Source organism: Ceratotherium simum, chromosome X (genome assembly GCF_057802395.1).
Source record: "Ceratotherium simum simum isolate JZ-2026a chromosome X, ASM5780239v1, whole genome shotgun sequence".
Classification (NCBI taxonomy): domain Eukaryota; kingdom Metazoa; phylum Chordata; class Mammalia; order Perissodactyla; family Rhinocerotidae; genus Ceratotherium; species Ceratotherium simum.
Genome location: NC_141940.1, coordinates 37,610,011 through 37,623,958, shown reverse-complemented (window position 1 = coordinate 37,623,958; position 13,948 = coordinate 37,610,011). Strand labels below are relative to the sequence as shown.

Below are 13,948 nucleotides of genomic sequence, written 5' to 3'. Positions count from 1 at the left end.
TGAGAGTCTCTTGCTTGGGGAGTTTGAATACCAGACCTAGAAAGAGTGAGCATTTGGCAACAGGGGCAGAAGCTGAACAATGAGAAGGCAGGCAGCAGGGCCCACGAATAAGCAGGACCAGGAGAGATTACTGAGTTTCAACTAGGTGCCAGACTCTTTTACACATGTTTTTTGTTTAAAATATTCAAAGAGACTGTGAGGTAGGTGCTGTTATAATCCCTGTTTGACAGACAAGGAAACTGAGGCAAAGTAACTTGAAGTGCTGGGGCTGGAACCCAGGCTTGTTCTTTATTAAAATCAGGGCGTACAAATCCCTGAGCCAGTGGTTCTAATTCTCGGTGTTTCAGAATCATTTGAGTCAAAACGCAGATTTCTCTGCCTCACCCCAGACCTATTGAATCGGACTCTGAAAGAGGAGCCCCCTCCTCAAATCTACATCTGCATTTGAAGGGTCCTCCCAGGAGGCGCCTGATGGAGAGGTTCCCCCATACACTTAGAGAAATCCAGTTTGAGAGAGTATGGCAGCGACTGTATCACTGCATTGCCTTCACCTTCAGAAACAAGGTCAGTGTCAACAGATGTGGTCAAACTCCAATTTAAACTCTTTTGGAAATGGAATAAGAGGACCTCGGTTTGTCCTCTTTTCTGATCCACGAAGTATACACTGACACCAGTTATCTGAGGGAAGACGACAGGATTGAGATGAATGCACAGCAGTTTGTATAGAAGACCTTATCTGCTCTTCAGGGCGCAGAGCTCAGAGCTAGCATATGTTCACTAAGCATTTTCCATGAGGAGCACAAATTGCAGGAACTTAGTGCATTGGCAACAGAGAACAGGAGAGAAAATTACCAAATGCAGAGAGATAGATTATAAACCACACGATTTTAAAATGTAAACCGACTTCCTAGGCTAATCATAGAGGTTTGTCTCAGCCGTAGAATAATCGTGTAAGAATTCTATCCGTGCCCTTATTTACACCATTGATTAAAATGTTGTACAGGACAGGATCAAAGCTAGCAGCTTCCTTCTAGGTTGTTGTAGAACCCCACTCTGGCAATGGTATTGAGCCAGTTTTGAATTCATCTGCCTTTAGGAACTCTTCCTGGGAGACAAGTAGTAGTCTGAAGGTTGCTTGGAGAGCCTCAAGTCAGAAATTGGTTTGTGGTCCAAATGCTTAATGGCATTAGGCATGTATTCCTACAAGAGGGCCATGTGGTCCGAGGGGTGGCATAGGTCAAATGCATTGGCCAAGTCTTGCCTCAGCAGGGCTTGAATTCACACTTGGCAAGTTTTATTTCTCTCACGCTCCTTTCCTGTGGACACTTTCTTTATCTATGTTAATGTCCTCACTTAGGCTAAAGTCAAACTCTGTTCTTCCCTCTTCTGGCCAGAAAGACAGCCTGTTTTACAGGTATCCGATCTTATCTGTATTGATATTTTAACTCTAAGTGATTACCTAAAGCAGGTCCTTGGACTAGTGCCCATCCTCCAGGAAAACTGGAGCAGTCCATGGGGCAATGAGGAAGCCTGAGGGCCATGTAGTCAACGTTCTGGAAAGCGAAATCTATTTCATTTAAAGGACTGTCCTTTATGTGGAGATGATTTCCTTTTCTCTTGGTGTTTAAAGAGAGCCCTTTCTTTTTATGAAATGATCATTTGGGGTGGTTTTGTCTGGTTTCTTTACTTGGAAAAATAAAAATCTGGCAACCACAATGTCAGTCTCCCCGTTTTTTCATTTGCAATAGCTGCCGTTCTGAGAATCGGGTCTAATTTGTACAGTTCTGCTAGTAGCTCTAGGTACCTCGTCACCACTTATGTCCTAAGTGCTTATAAATTACCTGCTTCATAATCCACGGCAGAATCTCTCCGAGGATTGACATCAAGCTTCCAGCTCTGGAGTTTACAGTATACTGGTCTGTAGTTTCCTTCTTTAAGAAAATTGGGACGCTGCCCATTTGCAGTCCTTCGGTATCCCTCCTGTTCTCTCCGATTCCACAGATCCTCCAGGACGGCACCTAATGCAAGGCAGTTCCGTTTGCACTTCTTATGATGTTCTTTTCCCTATAGAGTTAGACATGCATATACATGTTGTTTGGGGAATTTGCAGCACATCCAATGAAAGCATAATTCCCAACTAACAGTCAAATCCTTCTCTTTGGAGCTACCCAGAACACACCTACCCTCTTTTCCATATGACAGCCCTTCAGAGACTTGAAGACAGTGTGTGACTCTCCCGTGAGTTAAGAGCACCAGCTGAGTCAGACAGACCCGAGTGACAAGCCCAGCTTCACTCCCTCTCAGCTGGGAGAGCCAAGGTAAGTTACTTGATTTTATTTTCTCTCTACCACAGTTCTTTAGCTTATTTATAAAATGGGGGTAAAAACCCACTCCATTGGTTTATTGTGCAATAAATAATGTAATGTATGTAAAGTGCTTAGCATAGTGCCTGGCAGGGTGAGCACTCAGTAAATGCTGGCTGTTTTTTTCCCTCTATTTGTAAAGAGCAAGGTGGGCATTTTCAGTGTCAGGGCTGGTGGGGAGCAAGGGAGTAAGGAGGGTTTCTCCCCCCCTGATTGATCAGGGAAGGCAGAGGACCCTAAAGCAGACCAGGGATTTCTTTATCCTGAGGTTGTCTGTTTTCAGTTATCTGGACGCCTGTTTGCTCTGGCTGGGGGAGAGGATATTGTTGAGAATCTAGGGGAAGGTTTATTTTCAAGAACTGGAAAGCTATTTGTTGACATATTGAAGCATCTCTTGTTTATTCTTATTTCCCAGAGCAGCTAGCCGTGCAGTCCCCAAACTCAATTACCTTTTGTGAGGCGGCAGGAACATGACACCTCCTAGCCGTATTGATTAGTGCAGACTGGGCAGGACGTGAGGGACCTGAGAGATGCTAAGCAGCAATTTCTGGGCTTTTCCTTCCTTAGAAGGCCTCCCCTCTCTGTGTTTGTAGAGACACTGGCATTAGTAAAACGGAAGTCTGTGACCCAAATGGGCTGAGCATGCAAGAAGTCTCTCTCAGTAGCCTCCTTAGAAGCAGACTGATGACAAATGGTCTCAATGGACCAGAACCTGGAATCCTGGAGTGACCAGTGCCAGAATGGTTTCTAACTGTAGCTCTTTGCACACCCTGGGTTTTGCAAGCAATTGCATGATATGAACTCTGAATGCCATTGCAGCTAGAAAAAGTTTGGAAGGAGACACACCCAACTGCGAACAGACAGAGGAATGGGACTTGAGGAGATATGGGGGGTGGGGTAAGCTTAGGACTAGCTTTATCTGTATGTAGGATTTCAATTTTTTATCCTGAGAATATATTCCTAGATTACTTGTGTAATTATTAAACATAAATAAAAGTTAGAAAAACAATAAATCATTTTTAAAAACAAAACAAAAAAACAAAATAAAAGCAAGCCATTGGAGACATTTTTCAGAGGTCACTGCTGACCAAAGATCCGAGTGGTGCAAGCATTAAGCTTGATGGGGGAGAAAGCTTGCTTGGTTGAAGAGATGTTGGGGATCCTTGGAGATAGCATGAAGGAAGAGGAGTGGAGAGGGTGGTTCCTTAGGGGAACACACTTTTTAAAAAATAAAAATAACCTTTTTTCTTCTAATACAAGTAATATGGGTCCCTTGTAGACAAATAAGAAAATACAGACAAGAAAAACGAAAGTAAAAATCCCCTTTAATCTCACCATTCAGATATGGTCACTGTTAACCTTTTGCTATATCCTTCCAGGCTTTATTTTTTCTATGCAAAAATATACATATTTATTTTATAAGAATCCGATCATCATTTTCAATGGCTGCTACAGATGCACCATGATTTGTTTAATCATTAAATGAATTGTGTGCTAACATTGGCATTTAGGTGACTTCCAAATTTTTATTATCACAAACAACAGTGCTTTCTAGCTGTGTGACCTTGGGAAAGCTAGTTAACCTCTCTGTGCCTCTGGTTCCTCATCTGGAAATGAAGGTGATAATAGTACCTACATCACTGGGTTGTTGGGAGTACCAAATGAGGTCATGTGTGTAAAATGCTTAGCACAGTGCCTGGCGCAGTAAATGTTAGCTTTTATTATTAGGTTTAGTGATAATAATTGTTGTTGTCATCGTTGGGTTTCCTGTGAGTGGGTCTCCTGTGAGGAGAGAGCGACTGCAATTTTTCTTTTTGAGTAGTATACTATAGTGACATCTGGAGTCAGAGCTCTGTGCTTTTGCTCCTGTCAATTCACCTCACTGAGGCTCAGTTTTCTTATTTGTAAACTGGGAATTAAAAGGACCTAGCTCACAGGGTGACTGTTAGGATCAAATGAGAGAATGCTTGTAAAGCCCTCAGCACAGTTCTTGGCATATGGGAAGAGTTCACTCAAAGTTAGTTGGTATTATTATTATTATTATTATCATTATTATTATGACTACAATGATTCAGCCATTAATGGAGGTGGGAGGAGGAAGGTGGCAGTAAGTAGAGCCCTTGGAGTCTTTCTAACCACTCGTCTGATTACAAAGAGAGGAAATGATTTTGGAGGCAGACTGGCTCGAATCTGGGCTTTGCCATTTACTCGCTCCGTGACCTAGGTCACAACTTCTCCGAGCCGGTTTCCCATGTGTAAAGTGAGAATGGTGTCAGTGCCTACCTTGTAGGTGTTGCCATGAGGCCCAAAGGATATACTCCAAGTATCATGTTTAGTCCGAGGGCCCAGATAGCGTGGGCTGCTAATTATGAGCGCGGGAAGGTTTAGAACGACCTGAATGCCTCCCCCCCAGCCCCCAGACTCAGAGTCCCTGTACCTGGGCTACTTGAACTTCACCTGAAGACTTTGCCCTATCCAGAGCTCAGGGACCAATTCTGCCCGCACTCTGGGGGAATAAGGGATATTGATTCAGAAGATTAGAGGGCTCTGGTAAACCTTTCTTCTAGTTCTACTCTGACCTTGTGCCCCAGTTCTAGAAAGCAGGCTGAAGCCCTGCTTCTCTGAGCAAGCAGGTATGCTCAAGACCGGCCTGCTGCTTTTCTTGCCAGGTGTCTGTACACCCTGGAGCCTCGCTGTCAGATCCTAGCCCTGTGGCAGGGACACTGGTTGCCAGATTTCCCTCCGTGTCTTTGACACTGGGGCTAATGGGCTTTTTTATTATCACCATCGCAGGGCTCTATTAAGACTCCACGGCCCATCCTCCCAAACCTTGAATTCCCTGCACCTGAACCTCTTTAAGCTCTCCTGACACTGCTTCACTCAGCCTCCAGCCCCAGTTCCCTTCCCTCTAACCCCTGCCTGCGCTACCACGCCACACTGGTGCTAGTTCCTGGCTCTTAGGACTCCTGTGTCTGCTGAGCTACAGAGTCTGTCTTATTTCCTGAGCCAGGACCCTTTCAGTCTCATCTCTTTAATTGCGTGAATCTTCTCTTTTCTTTGGGAAGCCAGAGGTGGGCATGGTGCGCTGGTGCAGCTACTGGGGGTGAGAGGGAAGAGGGGTGGAGTTGCATAGGCCAAGTGCTAAAGAGGAGCTTCTGGAGGGCTGTCAAGTGAAAGGCGGCCAGAGGCAAATGTCAGAGCCTATATAGAGGCAGGAATCTGGGACCAGAGAGACAGAGCAAGCACTAGCAAGTCAGGAGCAGTGAGGCGGGTGGGCGGGCAGGCTGGCTGGCTGGCTGGCGGGCAGGAGGGGGGCGTGGCAGGGGATAGCTAAGGGAGATTGCAGAGAACAGCTGCTGGTATTGGGTCTTACTTTATTGAACTGCCTGGGCATGGGGAATAAGTAAATTGGCCAGACTAAAAGAGCTGGGGGCGCAAAGGACACACTTTCCCTCTTCTCCCTAACTGGCAAGGTAAGATCTTTCCAAGTTTGCCTGGTGGGAGACTGGGGCATGTTCAGGGATTTTTCTGAAGATGCAAGGTGGATGTCTATGAGTGCTCTTTTGACTCATCTTTCCCATTGCGCCAGTTATTCAAGTAACCAAGGTGCCAGCAGGAGGCCAGTATTTCTTTTATTACACCCCATCTTCTGGTTGTCCAGGCTGGAGACAGGGGGTGTGTCTTGGTGATGTGACAAGAGGGAGAGAGGGCAGACAAGGTGGATCATTATAGCACAGGGGTGAAGAGTAAGGGGCTCTGGAGGTGGACGGACCTGGGAATCTATGTGACTACAGGCAAATTGTTAAGCTTCTCTGGGCCTCAGTTTTCTTGTTTGTAAGAAGAAGATAGAGTACTACCAAAACCTCTTAGTGTTCCTGTGGGGACCAAATGAGATGACGTGTGTCAAGTGCCTAGCGGAGTGCTGGCCAGTCGGCGCATGCTCAAGAAATGTTCTCTATTGGTATTTTTGTCGCTAGTATTCTCCGTATTATTATGGAGGCACAATGCCATGAGATTGATGACTTTTGTGCCATTGTCCCAAATGAGCAAGTGTTCCATTTTTGGCATAGGCAGGCTGTGGGGATGTGTCAACATTGTGTAATGTGTGTGTTGGTTTCCAAGCTATGTGTCAAGAAGCCCCTTCTGGGGCTGCTAAAGGGGTAGGCTGGAGGGGGGGGCTCTGGGATTTCCCACTCACATGTCATCAGAGAAACTTGAAATTTGTACATGCTATAAACTGGACTTCAACCATGAGCCATGGTCTGCGATGTCAGAGAGAGAATTGAATGCAGCCTTAGGGATGCCAAAGGCTAGGCAACCCTGAGGAGGGGGTGATAGTCAAACACATACAGTTTTTACCATCACAGTGACCCTATTTTAGACCAACTCTGGCTAATATGAGAAAGCTGGTAAAATGAGGATACAGTCATGCAACACATAATGACATTTCGGTCAATGACGGACTGCATATAAGATGGTGGTCTCATAAGATGAGTACCATATAGCCTAGGTGTGTAGTAGGCTATACCATCTAGGTTTGTGTAAGTACACTCTATGATGTTCGCACAATGATGAAATCACCTAACGACGCATTTCTCAGAACTTATCCCCATTGGTAAGTGACCCATGACCGTGATAATACTATTTATCATGTGGGGTATTGTAAGATTCAAAGGGAATAATGCTTGCAAATCCCTGTACATTACAGATAGTTTAAGTTGTGTACAGTTGCCTAAAGTTATAGTGCCTGGAACACACTGAGCAATAAGTGGTAGTAACAGCGTGGTTGTTGTTTTTATTATAATTTATAATAACGATAATAAACAGAATTTTCAGTTCATTGATTAGGTAAATGCTTTCCTATTCCTGAGGAAGATATTCAGGGCCATGAGAGTAGTAAAATGGAGACTAAACCACTGGCAGGACTCAGTGAGCCCTAGGAACTAATGATTATCATGGGGTAAAGGACTTGCTCATCTAGGCCTGCCAGTACCTTGCCTGGGTTTGTGACGGCTGTGGTGGGATAGAACATAGCCCAGGGACCTGCACTTCTCACAGTTGTCCACAAGGTGGTGCTACTGCTTCATTTGATCCAGAACTGCCCAGACTCCTGGGTGCTGAGGGTGTTGCCATTTATAGTATTTATAAACAGAGCCTGTACTGTGACCAAGTAGGTTTGTTTGAAAAGGATAGAGGCAGAAGGAATGTTTGCTCCAGCTTCAAATTTGTTGCACAGCTTCTTTAACCTGATAGGCCCATCTCCAATGCCACATAGCTGGCAACACATAAAAAAGGTCTCCATCGTGAATCATTTGTCTATTTCCCAATCTTCTTGATATTGGCTTTTGACTGCTAAACTTGTTTCCTGTTCACAGATTTTCTTGCCACTTGGGCTTCAGCAGGACCCCTGATATCATCCCGTCCACACTATCCTGTGGCCATGGCAGACATGTCAATACCCTTACATTCACTGCGATTCAACAATATGCTGAGGGAGGAAAATGTCGTCCCCCAAAACAGGGGGACGACCTTCTCTGGACCAATGATAGAGACCACAGCAGAGGTTCAAATTCTGCATTCTCGTGTACAGCCTATAGTCTCAACTTCAGCGTCAGACCCTGGAGGGATGTCCACACAGATGATGACATCCCCGGCCTTTGACACCATGTCCACACCTCTATTGGGAGCACCGAATTCTGGAACACTGTCTCCACCGCTAATGCCAGCCTCAGACTCTGGGGCACTGTCCCCATTGCTAATGCCAGCCTCAGATTCGGAAGTACTGTCTCCATTGCTAATGCCAACCTCAGACTGTGGAGCACTGTCCCCACTGCTAATGCCAACCTCAGATTCTGGAACATTGTCCCCATTGCTGTCCACTTCAGACTATGGATTAATGTCCCCGGGACTGCTGACAATCCCTGACTTTGGGACAGTGTCCACAGCACTAATGGCAGCACCAGATTCTGCAGAGATATCACCATTGGCAATGCCAGCTTCATCCTCTGGAGCCATGTCTACACCTATAATGAGCACTTCATCCTCTGAGGCGATGTCCACACCATTGATGCTAGCCCCAGATCCTGGAGAGCTATCCCCACTCCTAATGCCGGATATAAACCCTGGAATGATGTCCTCACAGCCAGCGCCCGCTCCAGGCTCTGAAGCAATGTCACCATTGCAAATTACAGATGAAGACACTGAAGCAATGTCCAAAGTGCTAATGACTGCCCTGGCCTCCGGAGAGATATCTTCACTGCTGATGTCAGACACAGACTCTGAAGCGATATCCTCACTAATAATGTCGGCCCTAGCTTCTGGAGCAACAGCAACCCAGCCAACAAACACCCAAGAGTCTGAAGAAATGTCCATCCAGCTGATGTCAGGCCCAGACTCTAAAGTAGTGTCTTCACCACGAGTGTCAGCTCCTGGCTCTGGAGCAATGTCCACACAGCTCCTGTCAGTCCCAGATGCTGGAGAAATGTCCACATTGCCAAATCCAGCCCCGGATGCTGAAGCCATGTCCCCAATGCTAATGACGGCCCTAACCTCTGGAGTGATGCCCACTCAGCTGATGCCAGCCCAAGGCTCTGGAGCGATGTCCCCACGGTCAACACAAAATCTAGACTCTCAAATTATGTCTGCTCCACTGATGAGAGCAGCAGCTTCTGGGGAGACGTCTACACCACCAGTGAGAGCCTCAGACCCTGGAGCAATGTCCACACCACGGATGAGAGCCTCAGCCTCTGGAAATATGTCTACATTGCTAAAGACAGTCCCAGACTCTGGAGCATTGTCCACTCCACCGATGACAGTCACAACCTCCGGAGCAATGTCCACAGAGCAAATGTCGACCACAGCCTCTAGAGGGATGTCCACAGAGTTACCAATGGCCAGAACTTCTGGAGCAACATCCACAGGCTTTAGGAAAGCCACAGCCAATGGGGCAATGTCCATGCTGCGAATGAGAGCCCCAGCCTCTGGAATGAGGTCTGCACCACTAAGGAGAGCCCCAGCTTCTGGAGCAACGTCCACACAGCCAATCACAGCTCCAGCCTCTGAAACAAAGTGTATGCTACAACTGACAGCCTCAGCCTCTGGGTCAATGTCCACACTGCAAATAAGAGCCCCTGTCTCTGGAGCAATGTCCATGTCACAGAGGAGAGCCACAGCCTCAGGAGTGACAGCTGTACCACAAATGAGATCCTCAGCCTCTGGAGCAATGTCTACCCCACTGATGACAACCAAAGCATCTGGAGCCATGTCCACACTGTTAATGAGAGACACAGCCTCAGGATTAATGTCCATGCCACAAATGAGAGCTGCGGCCTCAGGAGCATTGTCCAAGCCGCTAACGACATCCAAACCCTCAGAAGCAACGTTCGTGCAGCAAATGACAACTGCAGCTTCTGGAGAGATATCCACAACGCTAATGAGAGACACAGCTTCTGGAGCCATGTCCATGCTGCAGATGACAGACACGGTCTCTGCAGGGATGTCCACACCGCTAATGAGAGCCCCAGCCTCTGGAGACATGTCCACACCACAAATGACAGCCACAGCTTCTGGAACTATGTCCACGCCTCTCATGAGAGTTCCAGGTCCTGGAGCAGTGCCCACGGCAGTAATGAGAGCCACAGTCTCTGGAAAGATGCCTAGTCAGCCAATGAGCACCCAAGACTCTCGAGGGATGTCCAGGTCACTCATGAGACCCATGACTTCTGGAGGGATGTCCCCACTGCAGATGCGAGCCCCAGCCTCTGAAATGATGTCCACACCAAAAATGAGAGCCCCCGCCTCTGGAGTGATGTCCTCACCACTAATGAGAGCCTCAGACCCTGGAGAGATGTCCGCACTGCTCACAAGAGCTTCATCCTCTGGAGAGATGTCCCCACCACTAATGAGACCCCCAGCTTCTGGAGAGATAGCCACACCTCTGAGAGCCCCAGCTTATGGAGCAATGTCTACTCCACAAATGACAGCCACAGCCTCTGGAATGATGTCCATGCCACAAATGAGGGCTCCGATATCTGGAGTGATGTCCACACCGCTAATGAGATCCACGGCCTCTGGAGTGATGTCCATGCCTCAAATGACAGCCACAGCCTCCGGAGGGGTGTCTATGCCACTGATGAGAGCCCCAGCCTCTGGAGCAATGTCCACACCACAAATGATGCCCACAGCTTCTGGAGAGATGTGCACACTATCAACGCGAGCTCCAGCCTCTGGAGTGATGTCCCCACCACTATTAAGGGCTCCAGTCTCTGGAATTACGTCCACACCACTAAGGAGACCCTCAGCCTCTGAAGCTGTATCCACAGAGTTAATGAGAGCTCCGGCCTCTGGGAAGACAGCCACTGCACAAACAGCAGGCATGGCCTCTGGAGGGATGTCCAAGACATTAATGAGAGCCACAGGCTCTGGAACAATGCCCATGCCATTGATGTCAGCCATGGCTCCTGGAGAGATGTCCATGCCGCTAACGAAAAGCATGGCCCCTGGAGCAATGTCCACACTGCAAACAAGAATCGCAAGTTCTGGATCTATATCCTTGCCACAAACAATGTACGCAACTTCCGGAGGGATGCCTGTACCGCCAGTGAGAGCCTCAGCTTCTGGAATGATGTCCATGCCACTTCTGAGAGCCACAGCCTCTGGAGGGGTGTCCGTGCCGCTAATGAGGTCCCCAGCCCCGGAAGCCGTGTCCACACCACAAATGGCAGCCACAGCTTCTGGAATGATGTCTACTCTGGAAATCAAAGCCACAGACTCTGGAGAAACATCTGCCTCTCACATCAACATCACAGCCTCTGGATCAAAGTCCACACCACATGTGTCTGCCACAACCCCTGAAACAATGAAGCCACCACCAAAGGAAGTCCCATCCTTTGGCATGCTGACCCCAGCACTCTGTTACCTCTTAGAAGAACAGGAAGCAGCCCGGGGTTCATGCTCTGTGGAGGAGGAGATGGAGGTTGATGAAGAGAAGCAAATGAAGGGATTTTTGGATGATTCAGAGAAAATGGCATTTCTGGTGTCTCTTCATCTGGGGGCAGCAGAGAGGTGGTCCATCTTGCAGATGGCGGTAGGAAACCCCCTCTCAGATGAAAATAAATCTTTCCTGAGCAGATCGCAGGGCTTATATGACTCCCTATCTGAGATAGACATCCTCAGTGCTGTTCTTTGCCATCCCAAGCAGGGCCAGAAGTCAGTCAGGCAGTATGCCACTGACTTCCTGCTGCTGGCCCGACATTTGTCTTGGTCTGATGCCATTCTACGGACCAGGTTTCTGGAAGGACTTTCGGAAGCTGTTACCACCAAAATGGGCCGGATCTTTCTGAAGGTGGCCGGCAGCCTAAAGGAGCTGATAGACAGGTCTCTCTACACTGAGTGCCAGCTGGCTGAAGAGAAGGATTCCCCGGGCAGCTCAAGCCAGGTTCTACTGTCAGCCTGTAAGCGGAATAATGAGGAAGCAATGGAGAATGAACTGAACTCTCATCAGCAGACTGAGGAGGTAATGATGGGGAAATCCACTTAAGGTTTTTGAGCAGAAAAGTGAGGAGGTAATGATGAGGAATACACTCTGCTCCTTTGAGTACATAAAGAAGAGGCCAAGGGGAGGCATGCAGTTATTTTGGGTGTATTCACCACTTTGAGGAGCAATGCCCTGCCCGAGTTACTGAGGGCCTGGGATGGTTAAAAGTCTAAGTGTTCTGATTGTGAGTGGACTGACTGGGCTCAGTCCCAATTCTCCACTCATTCCAAGTCCAATTCTAAGGTAGGGGCCATCTTTTGGGGGCTGGGTCTCACCTACAGCCACATGTGTTGTGGGCCCAGATCACTTGGGAATCTGGCTAGCCTAGTCCTCGGTCATACTTTATACAAGTAAGGTACATTAGCCAAGGTCCTTGATCTGCTAAGTTATTGAGATTATCCAGGCTGAATCCCCCTTGTCATATTAAGTGTGGCTCTTACCTCTGCTTTTTTTTTTTGGTTTTTTCTCACTCCCAGCACCAGCATGTTCCCAAACGCTGTTACTACCTGAAGGAGCATGGAGATCCTCAAGAGGGTCTGCACGACCACCTTCGACAGAGCACAGGTCATCAGAATGTCCCCACGGGCAAGTAACACTCCCTGGACTCTTCTCCTGTGATATCTGACTCGGCTGCTAACTTGAGGACTGGTTCCTGGACCCATTCCATTCAATTACATCATAAACCTTGTGGCCTTCCCCCTCCAGGCACATTTCGCCCTATCTCCCACTTGGCTGACTGGACCTTCTCTTTAACCCCACATGCCTGTGACCTGCCCCGACAATCAGAGAGTGGACTTCAAGAGTGTTTGGTGTATGAGGTTCGGAACTCCCATCACCATCGAGGCCAGTCCTAGTTCCTGGTCCAGGGAGAAGTCTAGGCAGGAGAAACCATTTCCTACCTCAAAAACACCTTAGAGTGTCTTGCCACATGTCATCAGGCAAACTTGAGGAAGCCCTGGTCCCATTTCACCTGGCAGGGGAGCCTATAAGGAGAGTGATACCTACTCCTATACCACCCTTTTCATCCAGTAGACTTGCCCCTATGTGCCCCAACTCACAAAACCTAAAATGGGTCTCCAGGGCCCTTGCCCTGTTTATAGTCTCCATCTTGAATCATTCATTTTGACCCATAATAATCACAGTAATAGCTAACATTTATTATGTACTATGTGACAGGTACCGGGCTAAACTCTTGACAAGCACCATCTCACTACATTCTTACCATAACCCAACTTGTTCTTGTGTTGTCTACTTCTGACCTCTTGATCTGCTGTCTGTGGTCCTTGTCTTGTGCCTCAGTGTCAAATCTCTAGCTCTGACCTCTGGGTGACCCCCTCGGTTGTGAATTGCCTTGTGAATTGCCTCACTTCCCTTGGCTATTGTGCTTCATGGCCAGCACTCTTGATAAAGGTCTTAGTCTTTAAACAGGCATAGTTAGAACATACTATGAGCAGTGTTTGCCTTCAGGTGGTGGGATTATGGGTGTTTTTATTTTCTTCTTTCTACTTCTCTGTACTTTTCCAGATTCTCTACAGTAAGCATGTACTACATTTGTAATCATAACAGTAAATAAAGTTCATTTATGAAAAAAAGAATTAACTGTGGCTAACAGAATTTGATTTATTGAGTCCTTCATTCAATCAATGTTATCTAACGTGTGCCAGCCACTGTTTTGAGGACAGACAGATAAGAACCCTGATCGAATGAAAACTTCATTCCGATAGAGGAGGGAGACAGACAATAAGCAAGAAAACACGTAAGTAAGATAGCTTGAAATTACGGTGAAGGCTATGAAGATAAGAAATCAGAATAATGGAGAATTTGATACTAACAGGGCCAATTTATTTATTCAATAATAGTCCATGTAGTTGGGTTATTCAAAGATCTTTTAAAAACAGTGGGAGTGACATGATTAGAAACATATTTTATAAAGCCAACTTGGCAACAGTTTGGAGGCAGGATGGGGACAGGTGTCAGAGCACAGTTGTGAGCCCCCTACTGCAATAGTACAGGGGACTGACTTGCCAGATGACTCAATCTAGGGCGATGG

At 47.2% G+C, this 13,948-nt stretch overlaps 1 protein-coding gene across 1 annotated transcript; it reads left to right on the top strand.

The window, feature by feature from the left end:
* The first annotated feature begins 7,783 nt into the window (after window positions 1–7,783).
* On the top strand, window positions 7,784–13,446 carry RTL9 (retrotransposon Gag like 9). Its single transcript, XM_004440518.3, has 2 exons — window positions 7,784–11,877; window positions 12,375–13,446. The coding sequence occupies exons 1-2, from the start codon at window positions 7,804–7,806 to the stop codon at window positions 12,489–12,491; spliced, it is 4,191 nt and encodes a 1,396-aa protein (XP_004440575.3). The 5' UTR covers window positions 7,784–7,803; the 3' UTR covers window positions 12,492–13,446.
* Window positions 13,447–13,948: the final 502 nt, after the last annotated feature.

What these genes read in the sequence shown, in the direction of transcription:
- RTL9 (XM_004440518.3), top strand. Translation starts at nt 7,804, where the DNA reads ATGGCAGACATGTCAATACCCTTACATTCACTGCGATTCAACAATATG. An exon ending in CTCATCAGCAGACTGAGGAG is followed by an intron (nt 11,878 to 12,374) that starts GTAATGATGGGG and finishes TCTCACTCCCAG; the next exon opens with CACCAGCATGTTCCCAAACG.